We start from the raw sequence: 22085 nt of genomic DNA, 5'->3' as shown, positions 1-22085 counted from the left end.
TTTTTCAAGAAGTCAGTGCAATAAATTCCTCCAATGTCAACACGGAAACCAACAGGTAATTTTGTGTTTTGGAGAAGAAACCCTACCCCCACACACCAGCATTAAATTCTGGTATTACTACTGCACAAAAGTTACTGTTGTCTATGCATACGTTAATATAGTTTGATGAAGTAAACCAAGTATTACCGGCCGTCCATGTTGACTTTCATAATACAGGAGGCTTTTCTGGAGAGATGTTTTCTCTTCTACCAAATGGTCCTTTGTCATTTTCTGTCAGAATAATTCACATTTAATCAAACACAAGTCACTTTAACAGTTTCTCTACACTATCAGCTATACAGATGCCTTAGCCAAACTTAGTTATTAACATACATCCCACCTTCATCCATTTAAAGCTGTCCAATATTGTCAGCACATAATTGTAAATATTTTAATAAAGAGTGAGCAAGGAAAATGTAGTTCATGGTTCATCTCGATCATTTCCCCATGGAGTCTGAAATACAAGGGCTTGGCAAAGGGCTGCTAGACAGAGGCATCATTTTGTCAAGGTTTGACAGTGCTCTATTTCCCTCTGTTATTCTCTTAGAAACAGCCTATCCATAATCTTATGCTTACTTTTATATCTTCTGGCAAACATCTTTCAACTCGTTTTTCCTTTAATCTTTTCAGAATGAGTTCAAGTGTAGCTTCCTTAGTGGGCTTCTTCTCTTTCTGCACAACCCGCATCTCATCTCCATTTTCTTCATCCTCTTGGTCAAGAGAGGAACCAAAGCTTTTTGGAAGAGTGTTACTTCGTGGACGTGTTTGAGGTATGAATTCTCCATCTGAGCTCCTCTGCTTTGCATCTGAAATGAGAAAAATTGCTCAATCCAAAGGTTTAAAAGAAATAACTTTCTCAGTTCTTTTAGAATAGGAAAGAAAGGAATATAACAGTTTTCATAGGCAAAGTTTCTCTTCTGATGAATTCAATGACACAAGAATAATTGGATTTTGATTTTTTAATAGTTCAGAATCTAGAAATGAAGCCTTTTTACTATGCTGTGGCATTTTACTGAATGACTTCACCATTTTAGTCATGTAGAAAATTTGTGTTTGTAGAACACCAGAAACTGTAGCATCCCTTACCTTTTATTTGCTTTCTCAATTTGGTAAGTTCAGTCATCCATTTTAAAACTTTTGGATTGGCTGCAATATCACTATAGGAGGGCTGAAAAGGAATACAAACAAACCACATTTTATGAAAACACACATACTAAATCTTGTTTATAAATACTTCTTTCAAGATTTGGTAATATTTATGACAGCAAACATGACTAGTAACAAGGATGCCACTCTTAGTACAAGATCAGATCTCAGTGCCAACATAACAGACAACACTTGTGAAAATAAACTTGAATCAAGACATCAGAAGTCAAACCAGAGAGTGGTAAGATGCTTCTCTCTCCACACATCTCATCTGATACCCTCTCAGCCTCATTGCAGAAACATCACTGCCTGCCCTTCTTCGGGCTCAGGCATTATGGCACATTTTCTAGTATGGCTGCTGCTCAGTTCACTTTTGCAGACAGCAGTGTATAACAAAATTATTCTCATTTGTGAGCCCACAGTTATTTAGTGATGAACTACAAGAAGTAACTTAGCTCTACCATGCAGTCCTTTATTCTGAGGAAAAGCAGAAGTGGTAACTTACCTTACTGTTTTTCTCTTTTTCAAATTGTTCCTCAAATTGCTTTATTTTTTTCTGTAATTTCTTGACAAGCTGATAAGGTGTCTTGTCTTCCCTTTTGTCATCTTTTGAGCTAAAGGATGCTCTTCGTGTTCTGTATTAAAAACGTTTTTAAAATGTCATTTATATAATTAAACAAGTGCAAGCAACTTGTATTTTTGAGTAACAGATGACTAATTTAAAGTTTTTTTTCTTCAGTTCATAACCCATTTTTTTCAGAGCTATTTACTTACTGAATCAAAATGCTTTGATCTGCTGCCTTCAAAATGTGACCTGTTATTTTTTCCTCTCTAATTTCAGTAATACCCCTAACAGAAAAACAGCATTGGAAATTCAAGTGTCATAAGCTAATGTACCATTAATTACACTGTCATTAGAGCAGTTCAGATCTTTCTGGTGGCTAGGCTACTTATCCAAGTTACTAGATACTCAGTACTTCTGGAAGTATCGGGCACAGAATAAAGCCTAGGCTAGAAGCTGCCACTGAACAATCCTTGGTAATTAAGACAGCTCCACTTAACTGTCTTAGGCAAGTTATTAGATACTTATCTAAAAACCATCTACATCATCTGTTGGCCTTACCAATATATTTCTAGAGTACGTGATTCTTGTTTTAAATCATCTTTTGCACTTGTTCAGCTCCTTGACATTTGCTGCTTGTGAAAAGCCTTTTTATCTCCAGACTGACCATGAGAATTTTCCAATACACTTATTACACAAGGTGCCTGAAAGACCCCTCAACACAGCTAGGGACATCTACGTAGTTCAAGATATTAGAAACACTAATCTGATAATCTCCTAGTGTAGATCCTTATTAGCTTCAGAATGAGGAGAACAGCTATTACAATCAGCACTTTTCTGCAGGTCAGTCTTCTGCATCATTTTAACAGTACTTGTCAGCTGTCTTCCGCACTAACTGGAGATACTGGGCAAGCAGCTTTCTGCATCAATAAATTTATGTCAGACAGAGAATTGGAGACTCTAAACTTGGCCTTTCCTGTTCCAGATTTTCTCATTTTTATGAGATTATTTCTTCCCTAACAAGCATGGAAATTCTTCTTAAATTCCCTTTCATATTCACAGTAGTAGACAGTACAGGTCGCAGGTTGTTTATAATTATGGAAGGTCACACTCCCCAGTATGACACAAATAACTTGCAGCTTGTTTAGTTACAACTCCGCTTTCACACACTGGGTTAAACAGGCTTGATCCTCCAAATCTGCAGGAAAGGACCTGCATTAAGGACCCAGCTCTTCACTGTACTGCTATCCCATGCCTCTGAAGACCTTCCACAGCCCAAATGAAGAATCTGCCCAGACCATACTACACACTTTAGTTGCAATCGTTTGTATAACCTGGCTCTCTTTACCGGGAGTAGACAACATACTATGTAAAACAAATCCAAAATTATGCAACACGAAAATAGATAATTCACACTAAGGGGTGGGGGCAAAACTTACATAAAATCATAGACCCCCAGTCCAGTAAAGACTGGTAAACAAAGGATAGAAATACTATCTTCAGCCCAGGAAGTGCCATTACAGCGGGTTGTCAGAAGCCCTGACCAAATGCCAGGGAAATCTATGCAAGCCTGCCCTATTTTTATACTCTCCCTCAGCATCTGCCAGTGGCCACTTTGAGAGATACAATACCATCCCAGATGAACCTCTGGTCTGGCTCACTATGGCAGTTCCTGGGCAGGCAGAACAGCCCATGACCATATAATGCTACATTTGACCTTGGTCTTCAGTTAATTCATATCGTGAAAACCCATTAGGTTCTTAAACAGCTGTATTTGCATATTGGCAGTAACATCTCCTGCCCCAACACCCATCAAATTTGCATTAAAATACCTACCTAACAAAAGAAAGTGCTTTGGATGAAGAATCTAATGTTTCTGGATCATGTAAGAAACGTTGGCTTTGCCCAAAATCCAAACTCCGATGTGACAATATCGGATGACAGTCCTCTTCCAACGGATGATTAGTCATCCTTCCAGCCTGCGGGGAAAGCTGAGCTTCTCCAGATTCACTGTCCTCCTGCCAAGATTTGAAAGCAGGAAATGGATCTAGAAGATAAAAAAGGGACACAAAATGGTACTTTTCTGTTAACAGAACTATCAACAAGAGTCAAAAGGAAACAAAAAATGCGTACCCAATGCTTAGTCTTGTATGCTATAAAGGATGTGGTGTCATATACAAAGTGAATAAAGACATTGAAATACATCAGAAAGCTACAAATTCTGTCATATAACAATTGAAAGAAAAAGGTACTGAAATGAAGTATGCACACTAGGATCCCTTTTTCAAAGTGTATCTTGGGAGTATGCATTTCTGAACAGTTCAACAGTGTAAGAGAGCCTTATTTACTTATCAGAAATCCAAAGTCAGACGAACATATTTATTGTTCACCGCAATATTTTGCGGTGGAAATTAATTTTCATACCTTACACATGTACTCTGAAAGACTGTCCTCTTGGTTTTGAAGAAGGTGAGCCTGACAATAATCTTCAGGCACAGTACCCATTTGCTTAAGTCTTTTTAAAGGACTGTTGTTGGGTTTTTAAGTTTAAATCCATCTTGACACCACTGAGAAAAAGAGATTTCTTAATTTGGGGAAGGTGACCTCTTTCGGGCAGGGGATTCCAAAACAATCAATTTTTCTTTTAAATCCCTATAAAAAGTTAGTTGCTAACATCCCTTACAGTTCTCAGATATGGTTTTCTTGCTGTCTAACAAAAAGCTGACATGGCCTTCCAGGCCCTTTAAAACCCCACCCCCCTTCTCCTTTCAGAGAGTTGCCTTTATTTTCCAGTTCAAATCAGAAATTTGAAAACTGGGTTCAAAGTGTGCAGAACAACAATAAAACCCACAACGTAATCTTTAAAAAAATAACCCTTGTACCTGCTTTCCATTGTACATTTACTAAGTGTTGTTGGGATTTTTTGTTTTGTTTTTAAGCTATAATCTTGCCTGTTTACACAGTACAAGAAGGGGACCTTTTAGAAAAAAAGTAAACAAAAACTTTGCAGATCAGAACATTCCCAAGATATAAAGGACAGCAGGTGAAGGGTTAGTTAGAAAGCAAACCATAAACTATCAAAAGGCAGATAACTGAACGTATGGCGAACCATACTTACCCTCCCCTTCTCTCTGCAGATGCATTGTTTTGAAATCAATGAGGGGAAAAGTGATAGGGCATGGCGCTAATAAAATGAAAAAGAATGGCAAAAATACTAAAGTGAACACACAGCACAGTCAGAACAAACTATACATAACATGTAAAGCAGGAAGATACAGTACCAGGGAAAAACATCCCAGTTTTTGGGCCAGGCCCTGAGCACTCTCAGCTTCCAAGCAATTTCAATGGCAGGTAAGGATGCTCAGTCCTTAGCGAATTTGAGCTTTTTACTGAAAAGGTTTACAAAGAACTGACACAAGAATAGTAAAGACTTATTGTAGTTTAATAAGAGTCTCATGCATCCTCACTTTAACAAAAGACAAGTTCTAAATATGTTTTTGCTCACAGCTCATAAATAAGAGATGGTGGTGATTTCCAGAAAGCAGGACAAATGCAGAAAAAATACTCAGAAATATAGATTAACTGATCTGCATTTTTGTCTTAAGCCAGTAAGATTTGATGTTCATTTTCAAGAACTCTGTTGGTAACAGACCTTTAAGTTTTCTATCACACTGGCCTTAACAACCCAAATCTTTGGACTAGTATAGATTTCTTTACAAAGCCAATCTACTTCCATGGAATGCCACAAGGGCTTGCAGTGCCTTGGAAGGCTGAGATCCCAATAACCATCTAAACAGGACTGAAGAACAGTCAAAGTTAAAATACTTTGCAATGAAATAACACCTCTTGCAAAAAATCATGATCTTACTACCAAGAAGCTTATAAGCTAAATTTATATACACATATGCTACTTTCTTTTCAAAGTAAGGGTCATAAAGCTATTTGGGTAAGTAAAAACAAAGCAAGTTTTATGAGCAGATTTAAGGAAATAATGAAAATGGAAGCCACAAACCTTCTGAGAATACATATTAAATCAGATTAACACAAATAGAGGATGCAAAAAAATGTAATGTGCAAGTAAGCAATTAATGTAAATAAAACACTGAGCATGTCAGCAGGATTTTTTTTAAATTTAAATTTTAAAAAAATTTTTTAAACTTTAGACAAATTTATTAACTTGGGCAACCAGAATGAAAATCTGGACTCAGTGTCTTTGGATGCCTGCAAATTGACTTCTTTATGACATGACATACTCTGAATGTACAGTTTGCTAGGGCTCAAGAAGGCCAACCAGCAAATATTTTACAAGTCTAAGCCAATCACAAGCTGCAAACCCCATCACTTGTAAAAGGGTTAAAAGGGAAGTATGCAGGCAATTAATTTGGAAAACAGGCAACACTGGTGACAAATTACCAGTACGTTATCACTATTTGAGCTTCAGGACAAAGCTTTATGTGCTGACACACTACAACTGTATGCTGCACTGTTAAGCTACACACATTCCAAGTATACTTCACTAATTTTAATATTTATAACACAGCAAGCAGAAGTTAAGTGCAGTCATTCTTTGTCACCAGTGTCTTACTGACATTTGATCATAACACTTACAGGCATCTCAAAGAATAGCTGTCACTGGAACAGCCTGTTGGAAGTCAAAACCTCGTCCCTGCATAGTAGATCTGTATTTATCTACCAAGCTGTATTTGCAAGTTTTTAAAATTGGAAATAAGTGGACTGTGGCCATTGTACTGTCAGGGACAGTTCACAGTATTTTGGCAAACTGTATCGCTTGCATTTTTTTTTAAGGTGTGATGATTCAGAATATCAACACCAGGCAAAGGAGACAGGATAAGGAACACATAGAAAGATAAGTACTTTGAAAAGAAGATACTGACAAGAGTGTTTTGCTCTGGTTACAAAGGGGTTATGTTTTTACACAAGTAAAACAACAGTCTAAACAGTTATTACTAGACATCTGAGCAGCAAAGTTCAGTAAAGTCACAAGCTTAGGGGCTTGCTAAACCTGGAAGGCCATAAAGAATAAGGTCACAAACATAAGAAATCCTGCCCAAGAGAAAACTACGGTTCAAATATTGTGCTTTTCCTAAAATCCAAACAAATGGAGGGAGAAGGGGCACAGAAATAATATCCATCTGCAACTTTAACTTTTATTTGAAAATTCAGAGCTGTTTCAAGTTGTCCAATGATATGGAAACCAACATCTGACATTCCTGATGTTTAAAATAAAACAAACAACAGATTTTTCAGAATAAATGAAATACAAATTGCTGTGTTTAGTAGTTTAGTGATTTTAAGTCAAATTCAGCTAGTATTAGAACTTCAGTAATTTTTAAAAAAAGCAACAAACAAGACAGTGTGAAGATTAACTACATGGCATAATCAGAGAAAGCATTTTTAAGGACTTGGATGAGAGACTCAGGGTCCTGGGAACCATAAGTCACTTAAAAAAAAAAATATCCCTCTAGTATGAAACAGGCTTTTTTGCTTTCTTTAGTTGCTCCTTTGACTATTTTTTCTTGACTGTTTTTAATGGTTCTTAATTAAGTTGCAGATAGTTCAGAAACAAGATGGGACCTATGTCATGACTTGGTCAATCTTACCATGTGTATAGGAACGTATTCTTCAGGTTGAAGTAAAGAAAAAAAGCGTAAGTTGTCTGCTGCTTCTACTTTGTCAGATGTTCTATTCGTCATTACTAGCTAACTATACTGTGAGCTAAAGGGTGAAAATTACCTTCCCATTTGTCACCATCAGATACATTCTTCAGATCCAGACGTGGTACTTGGACACCCAGAGCTTCCTCAGAAACATTAACATTGCCATCCCCCGACACCTCTGAATCAGTATTTGCATTAAGATCACAACTCCTGCTACTTGAATCCTGTATTTAAATAAAAAAACAGAACAATTTTATTACTATTTAGCAACTGGAAATCAGATACCTAATCAGTGCTAATTCCAGAACTTCTGGAAATTTTCTCAAAAAAATTTTCTTCTTTCTTAACCCAAGGAATTATAAACAAGCTTCCCCGACACCCCCAGTAGCAGTCAATTTTTTGTATTACAAAACATTCCTCATGAGGTGCTTAAGTATAAGCTTGCTCTGCTGCCAAAAGTTTCTGTGGAGTGAGATGAGATCTCCAACAGAGGTTTTGCAAACCTCGCAGCAGACCATCAACATAAGATGCCGAAAGCTCCGTTTACTGTTTTTCTTCATGTCTGTATTTCGTGTGAGTTCATAAGATGCTGTGTATCTGTATATAAATTAAAAAATAATCTTACCAGAAACATCTCTGAAGATATGCTATCATTGTCACCAAGCAATATACTATTTTGCCTAAAAAGAAGACACAGACCTAGTTATCATTTTAAATACAAGTTCTTAATGGACAGTAAATACTATACATTCCGTTTACTTTTTATTCTTACATATACTAGTCCAGTTTTAGCAGATATGCAATGTATTTCCTTAAAGGAATAACTAAAATTCTGGGGAGCAAAACTTACACTGTTTCCAACCTGGCCCCCTCACCTTAGTTCTTCACACAGAATTTCAAGCTGAAGCATGTAAACAACAACTGGACTTGAACCAAGTTGGAAGTAAAACCAGCTCAGACCCTTGTTCTCAAACTGGGAGTAAATATTTTGAACTCAAATTTTGATCAGTGCTGAACTCAAACTACAAATGAACTTAGAGTTTTCTGGCTAGTCACTATCACCAGCATTAATTCTTCAATCACTAAGAGCAATAAAATGTGCCAAAATATTTGAAAGTAAGTAACTTTTTCTTCTTCTAATTCTCTTGCCTAGAACATAGGGGTTGTTCACAAAAAAAAAAAAAATCACGATATATATCATATAGGCTCGTGCTTATTTTCCCTTTTAAGTGCATGAAGTTCCATGGCTTCTATATCACCACTATGAAAGGGTAACTCCATCTTCTCCTGTTTTCACATGTGAAAAGTTGTATGTTTAATTTCACCTCCCTTATGTTATACTGTGTTGTCACAAATCAGTTTGGTACACTCACTTTTCAAAACTGAAATTACACATTCTGCCACATAGAATGAAAGAAAACAAAAGAAAAATACATACCTTTCACTATTATTTTCTCCATCAACATCTGCATCTTTATCACATGGTTTCAATAATACGTCTGCAGTCTGTTGGCAAAAAGTATGTTTAGAAAGATTTGGGAATGGCATTCTCAGCTGAAAACATTTTTGTAATCATCACTGACCACAAAAAACCCTCAAGAACTAAAAGCACAGCTTTGGAAATCTTATTTAATCTAACCATGCAATTTTTTTACATCTAAAGTGAAGCCAGTAACCAGGTGTTTTAATCACTAGAAGACAGACAAACCATTTTTTATTATTTCTTTTAAATATTAACACCAACAGTTCTACTGAAATCATAGCATGAAGTTTGGGGTGACTAAAATCATGGCAGTAAGTATATCCTAGTCTCAAAAATAACTGAGTTGGATGTAGACTTGTGCTCAGCATATATGAAATGAAACAAGTCTGACAGACTTTCTAAAAGGAGCTACTAATCCCTGTTACTAAATAAAGTAGCAACAGAACTGGAAGGGGATGAAGAAACGTTGGCATTTCTATGACACCATCTCACAAAACAAGTTCAGATGAATGTCTGTCACCATTTTGTTCGCTAAAAGTTGGCAAAGGACTGACTACTTGAAGTATTTACACCAAAGCCCAGTACTTGATTTCTTCAAAAAGTATCTTATTTGGGGGAATATAAGGAATGTGAAATACAAAATATGTCATTTTAAAATAACAGGTTACATTTGGTTTCAGACTTCAAGAAGTTCTTACAAATTATCTTTAAAATGTCTGAATATAAAATAAAGTTACCTGGAGAGTTCAAATATACGTAACAGTTGCCAGTTTTACACTGCTGACAGTAATATTCACCCTTATCAGACAAAACTCCATTATTCTGTTTACATTATTTCAGTCCTCAAGTCAAAGTCCAATTCAGGGAAACAATTTTTAATTACAGTGCCTTTGTCTTACTCCAGCAGGTAACTTCCACCCTGGAGATGAGCTGTGCAAGTCACACTTATTGTAGTCGTGGAAACAGCTGCTTCCGTTTCCATTTCAGATCCAAAGGAGAGCCAACGTGCTCATCTTTCATGTCCTACAACCCTACATGTCCCTCAAACTCCTCTCATTTCCCTTTAACGTCTCCCCAAAAGATACAACTCTCCAATAACATTTGAAATGGTGTATTAACAAGAAGGTAGAAACTAACATTTAAAAAACCCCAAAACTTCACCCCAGAATGCCACCTTACCACCAATATTAATTGACAGAAATATATCAAAAAGCAAAAAAGGCCAAGAATGACATCAGGTATGACAACAAAAGTGCATCTACACAGGACCGTGCACTCCCAAGCATCCTGTTCCCCTTTATATGCTCAGCACAGTAACGTACTTGGAACTCTGAAGTGCACAGACTTCACAAGTGAAATTCACATTTCTCAGCTGTTCTTTGAAACCATTGAAACTGCATAAAAACGCACTGAAAAGGCACCAATTTGCAATTTTTGTTTCTCCATCTACATTTGTATCTTCCGAGTTCTGATTTCTAAAGCTCAGCATATATTTTAACTAGGAAGTCAGAAGGAAGTAAAGCGTTAGGAATTAATATGAGAAACTCATTCTCTACTGCTTTTGAAGGCTTTCGACGTCAAAAGACTGAAAACCTAAAACAAATACTACCAGTAAAAGAAGACTTACAACAGACAGTCAGAAAAAGACTTATGGCAGAAATACGGACCTCTACCCTGTACTTTCAACAGAGTTCTTACAAACATAGTATTCACCTGAACTGGATGAAATACTAATTAAAACACCATGGGCACTTTGTGCTATAGGATAACAATCCAAAAATTTTTTTATCACAAGATTTGACACTCATGCATCAGGAAAGAACCTGGACAATCAATACATCCTGTGAAATTTTAATTTACAGAATGGGATTCTAAAACAGTATGCTAGTTTAGCAGGAACAATTGAAAAATTTGGCCTGTTAGGTGATTCAAAAGAGTCATTTGGGATCCACGAAAGCAAACAGAAAGCTAAGAGAAGAATACATTACAATAGCGAAAAGCGCTACGGCAACATTTTGTTTTAATAAAAACACAGATTCCAGACAAGACTCACAGTTTCACTATGCTAAGGCATCCGTTTCTATCTTTTCAAGTTCACAGACCCATTAAATTCTTCTAGTTAATTTAAGTCTACTAACAATAGGTTTGCTTATCTAGTTATCTTTCAGGAAACCCTCAGAAAGATTTATGGACTCACAGGCAAGAAGTTAAAAACCATTGTAGAAAGTTCTCTACACATGTATAACAAAGCTCTCTACCCACAGAATCATCATTTAGATTTATGACAACAAAAGTTTTATCAAGGAACTAATTTGAATTTTTCATTAGAAGTGCTTATTTGACAGCTGCTTATGTGCTATTTCATACAGAGTGGTAGAAGCTATGTTCTCTTGCATATTACTTGATTTCATTTTTGTCAGCACATATTTTACAGCATCACTTGATCACATAAAGATACCCTGAATAAGAGACTGATGCCTGCTCGCTAATAAAAAATGCTGGTACAGTTCAGGCCATCATTACAAATTCAGGCCCTACATACTACAAACCTTCACATTTGACTGTAGGTGAAGATCTAATAATTTGCAGCTCAAAGCAAAGCTGAGGCATCTTTGTTGTACAGGGCAAACAATTATTTCAACATTTACAGCTGCTACAATACTGGGCTTCCATTCAAACTGTATGAAATACTTGCTTCTTTCAGTGACACGTAGCTGTTCAATTCAAGTATAATATGTAAAAGCAAAGCCAAAATTAAATCTGTGACACTTGATTATCCTGTGGTTTGTCATTTACATGTTCAGTTGCTTTCTGATTTCAGTTTCTTTCTAATTTTCTGCAACTTTCAGCAACTTCAAGTATCATTAATATTGTATTCTCTGAGGAAAGCAGTTTTTAAACAATACAACTAAGTTTTATTTTTACAAGCATGTTAGCATCACATCCTAATATGCGCTCATGCAGCACTCTAGACAGATTTTTCTGCTTTGGAATATAAATGGTCAATCCTGATACTTTTCAAGATGACAATATTAAGTGTTGAACCTCTTCAGGAGATCACAAGGCTAATTCTCTTTCATTTTTCTTTTGCTGAACACCTCAAGTGTAAGAATTCTAAGTGTACCCATCAGTATGGAGGGACACAAGCTATCAGCACAGCAGAAGTCAAACATCTAAGCAAACAGGTCCAAAGAGAAGCAACAGAATCTCTTTGAAGTAGAAAGAGATGAAGATGTGTTGGAAAGAACAGACACCTATGCCTACCACATAAGAATCTGGAAACAGTGAGGAAAGGCTGTAATTAGCTGCAGAATCTCAATGTGACTGTTACTTCTACCCCTTCTTGATACAGTAAAAGGCGTGACTGACTGTGGGCTATGTTACAACCACAGCTCTAGATCTTCTGCTCCTCAGGAAGCCTTTACTAACACAGATGCTGTTCTAACCAGTGCTATGCTTGCTGATACACTGACTTACCTGAGCAGGAGGAAGGGCTGGTGCCTGCAAAAGACCAACAGAAAAACATTAGTCAGGGTCCAAACAAGTTGCACCAAAGTACACAAAAATTTCTCTGTGCCTGTCTACGAAACATGCACAGCAGAGAAGGCAGTTAACTGCACAGAGCAACAGTGACATGTAAGGCTACATCAGAGCTGTTAGGAAAACTTGGATCTCTAAAGCACTTTGCTGAAGTCACAGCAATTTATGATTTTCCTATACAGGAGGCTCTTCCTCTCACCTGAACGCTTTCTTCTTCCTCAGTTAGAGTATCATGTTTCATAGCTTCGCTGTCTAAATCTGTGCAAACCAATACTTCAGAGCAGTCTGCTGTGTTCTCACTGCTACCAGTGTCATTATCTTCAATAACCTCATTCCTAAAGATAAGAACAGAAAGCCTTTAGCAACCTGTTGTTCCACCTTTAAAAGAAAAAAAAAATTAAAAAAACAACACAACACTGTCCTTTTTTTTTCCTCTCCTTAAACAGTAGCAAAAATCAGGGTGTGGGGTTTTTTTTTTTTTCCAACAAAATTATTCTGACCAAAGATACTGGTAATATCTACAATTTCAGCAACCTGTAGGCAAGTTTAATTGTTTATGTAGCTTATGTATACTTCTGAGGTTTTCTACAACAGTATATGATAGACACATTAAAATGTATTTATTTGATTCTTGTATTAAGGGTCAGGCATAAATCCCCCACTTACTATGCTGACCTAAGGAATAAAAGTGTCAACAGCCAGAAGCAATGCCTCGAAGTTGCTGTGGCTACACTCCTCTCAATAGTGAAGCCAGCTAGTTTATAGGTAGTATCACTATGTTCCCCTCCAGTGAGACAGACCATTATTTCTAACATTTAATCTTCCTAGAATTCAACTTAAGGCTTGTAACAGTACAGCTAGAGTAAAGCTAACTTACACCATATTTATGTCCATATATTCTTTACGTGCCACCATTCCTGTTATCACATGATTCTTAATTCATCACAAGCCTTTGACTTCCTTGCCTTCCTTCTCCTCATTCACAAAGAACTCCAAACTATATTTAAAAATGCTCCTCCTCCATCAGATACATAGTATAGATACTAAACAGGCTGGTTCAGAAACTAACATTTTAACTCTTTTTTCTTAATTCCAGCCCTTATTTTAAATTACTTTGAAGAAATTTGCACTGGATCTCTGCATTTTTTTAGTTCTTCATTTAACTGTGTATTTGCCCTGTGCATAGTCTGCCGGCAGCACTGCTTTAAAGCACCCAGACGACCTCTTTCAAGAACACGATCATGTATCCTCTATTACGGTTAATCCACATTGGAATGATGATCAGAAGCATCTGAAATAGTCACTGTGCCAGAAGAGTATATTGCTTCCAAACCTGCAGTGATGGTGCTTTTAGCCTCCGCTTCTATGAAGTCAGCCAACCTTTAAAACACTTATGCTGTAGCTGAAGGAATTCAGCTACAACAGGTCTTTCAGGCAATTACCCAAAGACATTAAATCTCTAACACTAAAATTCAGTTTTAATTGATTATTACCAGCAATGATTATTACTTTTATGATCAACTGCTAACTTCAGCCTGACCTCTTGTCAAAGGTAAGATTTCTAAAAACAGTAAAGACCGAACAATTTAGAAAACAGCATTCAAGTCTCTGAATATTTCATGTATTTCAAGCTCTGAGCAACAAAGAAATTTAGGTAATGTTAACTACACATTTTTGGAGTTTGGGTATTAATTGTGACTATTTATTTTTAATAAAGCACCAAAATGTACCAGCTTCTCAATGCTGCCATGGCAATCGCTACACTCATAACATGGCAAGATTTACAATAAAAATAAAAGCTGACCAAATGAGGCTGGAACTCCATGCAAACAGACCCACAGTGCTTGTTCTATCCATTTTTAGCCATTTCATTGACATTGGCAGCCACAGCAGTAAAACAGCTATGTTGACATGGAAAGATAGCGGTAAAGAAACTGCAACAGTATCTACAAAAGCTTTCCTACGGTAAAATTGTCTCATAAGTAACATCGGTGAGGTAAGAATGAAAGCACTTGCGTAAATTCAAGTTCTTGGGCTGCTTGCACAGAATTCAGCAGTGAAGCAGTTATACTTCACAACATTTTTAGATATCCAATCAATTTAAAATATTTGCTTCAAGACCTGTTGATTACTGGCAAGTGACAGAAGTTGGTTTGGTTTAAAATACGAGATAAATTGAAGTTAATTGCAAAAGTCGTAACTTTTGCTTTGGATTGAGGTGGGGGATTGTTTTGGAGGAGTTAATATGTACAATCCTAGAGAATTCATTACAGATACAACAAAATCTTACTGGTTGTTAGATCCTTCCTCATCCCCGCTGGGATTTTTTGCTTCACTGTTACAGCCCAGTCTGTGTTGCTGTATATGTTTAAGATCGTTATCTAAGCTGCTCTGCAGGTCGAAAAGATGCTGTTCCACAGCTGCTCTAATTGTTCTTTCTAAAATACTAAACACAAGAAAGACAGAAAATTTACATTAAGAACTCTCCTTTTGCATTGATCAACTATGCAGAAAGGCAGAGATGACAAAAACTTTACACATGACAGGAATTCTTGATGGCAGTTACTTCAACGCAAAAGGAGACTAACTTTTCCAAAAAGGCAGTGGAAATTATTGCACCTACTATCTTTTATTTCATAAGATTGACATAAAATATTACAAAGTCTATTAACAGTATTTTAAGAGTAACCAACAGACTACAATGACTAACTTTATTTTTTAATAACTATACACAAACACTTATAAAAGCCTAACATGTTAACATGACAGAAAAATCCTGTATCTATAATGGGTCAGAGGCAACCCCGGAGCAGGTACCACTTCAGCACAGCTGGCTGTAACCCCTCCTGAATGGGGCTGTAATCTTAAAAGGCAAGAGCTAATGAACAGCAGAGACAATGAGCAAGTACCTGATGAAGGACACAGGATATACCCAGAGATACATCAAGAAAAGAGCTGCATTCTTTAAAAACAGACTGCTCTGTTGAGTGCTTCTTTGCCAGCTCATCCAAAATATGCAATTAGGCCTATAAAAAACCCTCCTGTAAGAATCTTAAACTATTTTACCCCATTTTGAACTCTGGACTTGTGTGTTAATTCTCCTCCACATTTGTACATGCAATTCCACTGAGCTGTACTCAATATTAACAACTAGAAGTTGTTAAAATATAATGTTGCTGAAAATACAGTGTGAATGCCATCATAATTTGAAAGTCAAACACCTATGATGTATCTAAGCATAAAACCCAAAGTGGTTTGGAATCTAGATTCTACTATACTGTGCTCTCATGCTTCTGCAGTCAACACCACTGACAGACATTAGGTTTCTCCTACGTTAGTGTTAAATGTCATAAGTGAAACACTTCACACTGGAATATGTTCATTCATAACTGTAACCAAACCTACTGCTTTTCTTTTTCTTGAAAGAAGACATATCTTCTATGCCTGTTCTAGTGACCGCACTATTCAAACACATTTTATATTTTCATTATACTTACTCTGCAGAGGCTGGCAAGATACTTATGGGAGAGATATGAGCACTGCAATAAAGAAGAAATAAGTTAATGTAATGCAAAAACTTCATCACACTAAATAAAAGTCTTAAAGTCACCAGAAAGCAACTTAGAAAATACCTAAAGACTCCATGTAATGCGGCTAATAAACGTAGAATAAATATGTAAAGAAAACACTGATTTGCAGCCCCTCTATTATTTAGATGAAGAAATCTTAAAGAATGCCATCATAAGGCAGAAAGTTACAGAAGTAGCAATGCAGATTTCTGTCTCTCAAGTGTCAATACTCAGTATATTATGAAGCTATAAGCTCTCAGATATACAGTCTTTCCCATGGGAAATACTAATCACTTAGTCTCCAAAGACTTCCTGACACCTTGCTTAAGAATGCAGATTCTAACCTTGCTGCCTAAAGCAAATTCCAAATTACTCTGCTTTCCTCCACAGTTGCAATTTCACAGAAGTCCTTCCCTGCCTGTCAGACTGTTGAGTAATTTTATTCTGCAACGTTCAACAGATCTGCAGCACTCTCCAAGGACAGCTACATTTCAAGTGTGGGGCAGGTACTTTCACAAGGTTTTGAGACACCAGCTCACCATCTGTAAAGCATCTGGAAATCTAGCACATGCCACTTCAGCCTAGAATGTTAAACTCCTAGGGGAGTGGAAGGGTGGAAATCAGTGTAACTAACACAAGCGAGTTCAAGGAAGTTAACTCATGTATGCACTCCCTCTTCAATTTTCCATTAATATGACCAAAATTCTGCCATTATAAACAGAATATTTACATTTTAGACAAAGGAACAGTAAACATGCTAAGAAAGAAATAAAAGGAAAAAACTCTACTGTAAACAGCAATGAGTTGCAACTTACATGTCTTATTTAGAAAAAAAATAAATACTAACTTTATTTCAACTAGGAGGTGGGGAAGGAAGTAAACAAATGCTTTTTCTTCCTATTATATATAGCTAAGCTCAAAAAGCTGAAAAATAAAATTTGTCTACTCTTTACCATGCAACAACATTGTTGGCAGCCAAAGTTGACTTTAAATATTATTTTCATCAATGTATAAAGTAACTCTTGAAATTCAAGGGAGCTTGCCGCTCCACTGGAGACCTGAACAGGTACTACCACCACAAGATAGTTTTGACTGATATTAGTCTTGCTTGTGCTAAAAAATGTAGATAGTCTCTCTGCTTACCCAAGAATAGTTTTAATACAGCAAGGAATATCTTGGTTAGACCTTATCAAGTTTATTAGTAGTTCCACCACCAGAGAGGTAAAATAATTAGACCACCTCAAGCAAGCTTTCTATTTTCTCTTCCTCTAAGTAGATGAAACACGAGCAATAAAGGACTTTCAATTAAACACTAGCTGATAAGGAAAGTGGTTAAAGTATTTATTTAAAAATAATTATGCCCTTTTGCCTTAAACAACTTGTACTGGGTCAGTATCAAAGTGCACTGTGTTTAAACATCACCATGTAACAACTGAACAAGCAGGTGCCCACAAAAGTTTTTAATTTTTATTTTTTTAAGTGGAAATTCAATTTTTAATCAAGTTCACTTTATGATTTGGGTGTCTGCCTAGGTGAAAAAACAGTGCAGATCTATTCCAAACGCTTTGACAGAACAGGCAGCTCTAAACTACTATTTCAAAATAGACACTGCCATATAGCTTTGGAAAATTAAAACACCTGATGTAGAAGCCAGATCGATCTGTAGCCACTCATTTCAAAGCTGCCAGATCAAACAACTGAGGATGAACACACTCGCATTTCAGGGGGTTTTTTCTAACAAAGAAATGGTAAGAAGATGTTTACAACTTCAGATATTTACATTCCATTGATATTTCTGTGCACAGTTCAGCGTACTCCTACTACTTATACAAAGTGTTTAAGTTTACTGATAAACAATTTTTGTTTTGACAATACTTGAAATAAAAAAATGAAGACATGAAGCTGTGAATAAGTTCAGCTTCAGGAACAAGATAGAGGAGGAGCATGAGCAAGAATCTCAAAGAACAAAACCAGTAAGATTTCAACACACAAAAATAGTGGGTTTAAGTATCCAATGTCAGTATTTTCAGTAAATTCTACAAAAGCTGCATTATAAAAGGTATGCTTGCTTTCTAGAAGTAGTAATACATAGTTGTACACATTTAAATCAATTTACTATTAAAACACAGTCACTCCTAGGATAAATTGGGGAGGGGGGAGGCAATCAGAGCACCTAACACTGCAACACTCTAGTTGTAAAAGAGAGCAAAAAAAATTCAGTCAAGGGCACAAGTACAAATACTATTTATAGGAAACTGTGACGACCTGGAATCCTTTTATTCTACCACTTGAGACAATGAAGAACTGTGTCAAGAGTGGGGAGAATCAAACTCATCTCCAAAGAATCCAAAATATTTCAGACATGGTTCACAACAAAATTTTCCATCTTACTGCATAACCTTCAGACCCCAGCATAGGATTGTTCACCAGTGCTTTTATTAAACACCTTTAGGTGCATTAGAGGTACTCAGTAAAAGATGTGCATAAATCAGCAATATTGCAAAGCCTGAAGAATCCTCTTACTACGTAAAGACGATCCTACGTCTTCAACTAATCACTTTAGCAATTAAGCACTTTTTGAAAGAAATGTGTCAATCGCTCTTACCTGAAAATACATTACAACTTCCGAACCAGTGTACCACAGCTCAAGGATACTTTTTAACAGCTGTAATTTATACTGCTACATAGAGCCTTAACGCAGCATGACACAGCAAGACACAGAAAGGTAAACATCTTTGTTTCATAGTGCTAACCCTCTCCCGAGAATCCCTTTTGTACTGTCTCCCTACCCATAAAAAGTCCTGGTAAAAACATGCCTTAAGATAGAAAAATACATCTAACGTTAACTAGAGATAAAACATTTCAAAGTTTTTCTTGGTAATTTACTGGCTGTACAAAGATTCTTATATCTCATTTAAAAAAATCAATTGTGACATTATTTCATTTCACAATATCTCTCCAAAATACATTTAATCTCACATAATTTTAAAGTTAACAAAAAGTCTTATTTGCAATCCTATCAAAGCAACATTTTTCCGTTCATATATTTACCTGTGCAGCAGAACTTTACAGGCCATTCTGATTATTTTTGCTATCCCAAATGAGCACTTCATGTAAAAATGCTTCATTTGGAAAACAGCAAAGCGTGATGTTGGCTGCTGGTTATGCATACTGCTTGCTGGGATTCAATGGCTGCTTGTCAGACAGTACTTCTGGAGTGCTGCACTAAACCCTGCAGTCTAAATAGAAATAGACTGCAACATGAGGTCACTCCTGACAATAAGCTGCCCAATCAACACTTGAAAGCTTTCCCAACATGTTGTTCAGAGATCTTCTAGGATGGAAGTAGGGACAAGTATTTGGATGTTAAAGAGAGTGTTAAACTAAAATAATAATGTATTTTCTAGCAATTCAGGCAGTTGTTATAGTCAGTCAGCCTTACTATACACGCATTTTGTCTCACTTTGTTGCTGTTAATATTATTGCCTGCCTCTCACTGATCAGTGCTAATTAAAACAGAAAAGGGTTAACAAAAATATACAAGCAGTGAGGATGTCACCCTGTAATTCCACTTAATATAGACAAAGCTAGCTGTTTATAGAACTTACTACTTGTCATATCTCATATTTTTACACATATAATTTTGAAAAGACCAAAGAACATATCAAGAGTTTTTTATATTAGGCTTCTGACAATATTTGAGATGAACTGCAAAAAGTAAAGCCAATACTGCTTGGCAAAGCACAGTGATGAAAGATTTGGAATAATGACAGCGAAGGATTCTAAAGTGATTATTTCAACAGCATGTCTTAAAAGTCAGCTGCAACGCTGAGTCAGTAATTCTTTCCTCCAAAAGTCAGGACAGCAAAACCGAAAGAGCCGTGGGGAAAAGGCTTCTGGTAACAGAGAATACGATGTTTCCTTTACATACACAATGTTAACTTGTGTGCAACAAATGCTCCCTGACTGGGTAACAGGCTTAAAGAATGCTCAACAGGTTTATATTAAATACCATTTTCAAGCAGCCACTAAATCAAACTGCATTAATGATTATCCACATTCTCACCAGATTCCTCTCTAACTCAAAGTCAAACTAACACCACGCAGTGCTTGAAGGTCATATGTTTCAGGAAGAACAAACAAAATGAGTAATGAAAAAAGGTAGTGAGCAAAATTAAAAGCAAGTTATAGTCCAAATAACTAGAAGGAAGGTCATATAACCCATCGTATGAATCAAGATAACAAGTCTTTAACATGCAGAACATGCAACCTCAGCGTTCTTTTCCTTCTCTCCACAAAAAGACCAAAAGACGCAGACCTTCAGTTCCCCAAATCTGACAACAGCAAAGAGCCAACAAGACTCCAGGTTAAGCAACTGCAAGAATCATATTTAAGGTCTACTTCTCCTCCACTTTCCTTTATAAGCTGCTGCACACCCTGTGTCAAGATAAACATCCCAGTAAACCTGCATTAACATTTACTAATTTTATTTTTTTTACATCGAGAAACTAAAACAAAAGAAGGCCATTAATGCATATCATGAAAGCCTTTAAATTTGGAAAAATATTTACAGTATTTATAGTGGTTTAAAGTTTAATAAAGCATAATTTCTCATGCTCTGTAATTATTTTTTTTTTAAATGTTTCCTGCAGTTCTGGTTGTACAGTCAAAATTCTCTTTCTTCTTCTACATGATTCCTCCTTATCCTTCCCCACAAATTACGTAAAATGCCAACCATAATTAATGCCTATTAGTTTTTAATTAACACTAAACATCGAGTAAAAGTGTTTTTCTCTTCAGGCTATCAAATTTAAACTCTCAAACATGTTGAGATTGTCACTGCTGCTGCGCTTACACATTCCACAAGCAACTAAATACCTGTGAATAATTAAATTGCTTTAAAACTTTTATTGGAAGAAGGAGCACTTTTGTAGAAATTCCAATTGCAGCAACTTTTTTTTTCTTAATTTAACTCAAACTAAAATTAAACAGTTCTATTGCTGATAAGGACACTTAACTACTAGAATAAATTTAAATTACAAAACAGAATTATGTTTCTCTCATTATTTTATATTCTACAAATCCTTGCAATGAAGTAGAAGGAAGTCTGTAGCCAAGCAGCTGAACAGATTTCAACCTGAAATCCTCAGTCTTGACACTACTCAGTCTTAGGCAGTAAACTTACTTGTGATTTTCCCTGCATTTCTTCTGTTTTTAGTCACACTTTTATTATAGATTCTTCTTCACCCCTCCCTACAAGTTCTTACATGCAATGCCCATAGCAAGCACATGCTGCAGAGGGGAAAAGGTAAAATTCACTATCCATAAAATGTAAACTCTGAGTAGAAGTAAAGCAGACTTAAAAACAAAAACTTGCATACTACAAGAAAGTAAAATATAAACCTGTGTATTACAAGCAAGCGCAAATAAGCTCTCAAATGGAAGTATGATTTGAAGTTTACACATCTCCTTTATGAGGACTGGTCTTAATTAAGAGCTGACTCCCACTCCAGTACTCCTGCCTGTATTATGCTTTGCAACTTCCCAACCTGCTCACAGCTCCCTACCAGCAGAGCCCTTGGCAAACAGATCCCTCTACAGAGCCTGGCTCTGAGGCAGGTAACGCAGGGCCCGCCAGCTTCAGCAGCCGTTGTACCTGTTTGGACAATGCGAGACCTTGGCTTTCTATGCGGTTTTCTAATAACTTTTTTCTAAAAAGCATTTACAAATTAAACCTCAACTTGCACACAGGTGCCAGTCATGACACTCCTACACTGATATAACAAAGAAATATCAGCGTCTGACATAAATTTGGTTAGCAGAATTTAAATTAACTGAAGGGGGATCTTCAGGTGTTTTACGAATATATTAGCAAGTCAACTTTCACAAAACAGGGTATCCAGAGTCTTCATTTCAACTCAAATTAAGACAACTTTCTGGATCCTCAAATCAAGTTTTTTTTGCAAGCAACCCGTAACTTTACAAAAATACCATCTTTAACATGCTCAAACTTTTCTCCACGTTGCTCCTACTAAAGGCCTTTCTAGAACCTCTAAGTTCCAACCTAA

The 22085-nt window shown here is 36.4% G+C and overlaps 1 protein-coding gene across 6 annotated transcripts in view; it reads right to left on the bottom strand.

Annotated features, from left to right (window-relative positions):
* FAM13B (family with sequence similarity 13 member B) overlaps positions 1-22085 on the bottom strand; it is a 51422-nt gene that overhangs the window by 7856 nt on the left and 21481 nt on the right. For 4 of the 6 annotated variants that reach the window (XM_074883262.1, XM_074883267.1, XM_074883263.1 and 1 more), the window contains exons 8-20: positions 15946-15987; positions 14739-14894; positions 12648-12783; positions 12386-12409; positions 8864-8931; positions 8051-8105; positions 7502-7649; positions 4866-4931; positions 3584-3794; positions 1691-1820; positions 1126-1207; positions 616-845; positions 187-270 (exon numbers count right to left, since the gene is read on the bottom strand). In XM_074883262.1, coding sequence (XP_074739363.1) covers positions 187-270; positions 616-845; positions 1126-1207; positions 1691-1820; positions 3584-3794; positions 4866-4931; positions 7502-7649; positions 8051-8105; positions 8864-8931; positions 12386-12409; positions 12648-12783; positions 14739-14894; positions 15946-15987 — 1432 coding nt within the window. The remainder of the gene's footprint in view (positions 1-186; positions 271-615; positions 846-1125; positions 1208-1690; positions 1821-3583; positions 3795-4865; positions 4932-7501; positions 7650-8050; positions 8106-8863; positions 8932-12385; positions 12410-12647; positions 12784-14738; positions 14895-15945; positions 15988-22085) is intronic. The other 2 variants (XM_074883266.1, XM_074883268.1) reach the window with 2 other exon arrangements.

Source organism: Strix uralensis, chromosome 14 (genome assembly GCF_047716275.1).
Source record: "Strix uralensis isolate ZFMK-TIS-50842 chromosome 14, bStrUra1, whole genome shotgun sequence".
NCBI lineage: Eukaryota > Metazoa > Chordata > Aves > Strigiformes > Strigidae > Strix > Strix uralensis.
This window is presented reverse-complemented; position numbering and strand designations above follow the sequence as displayed.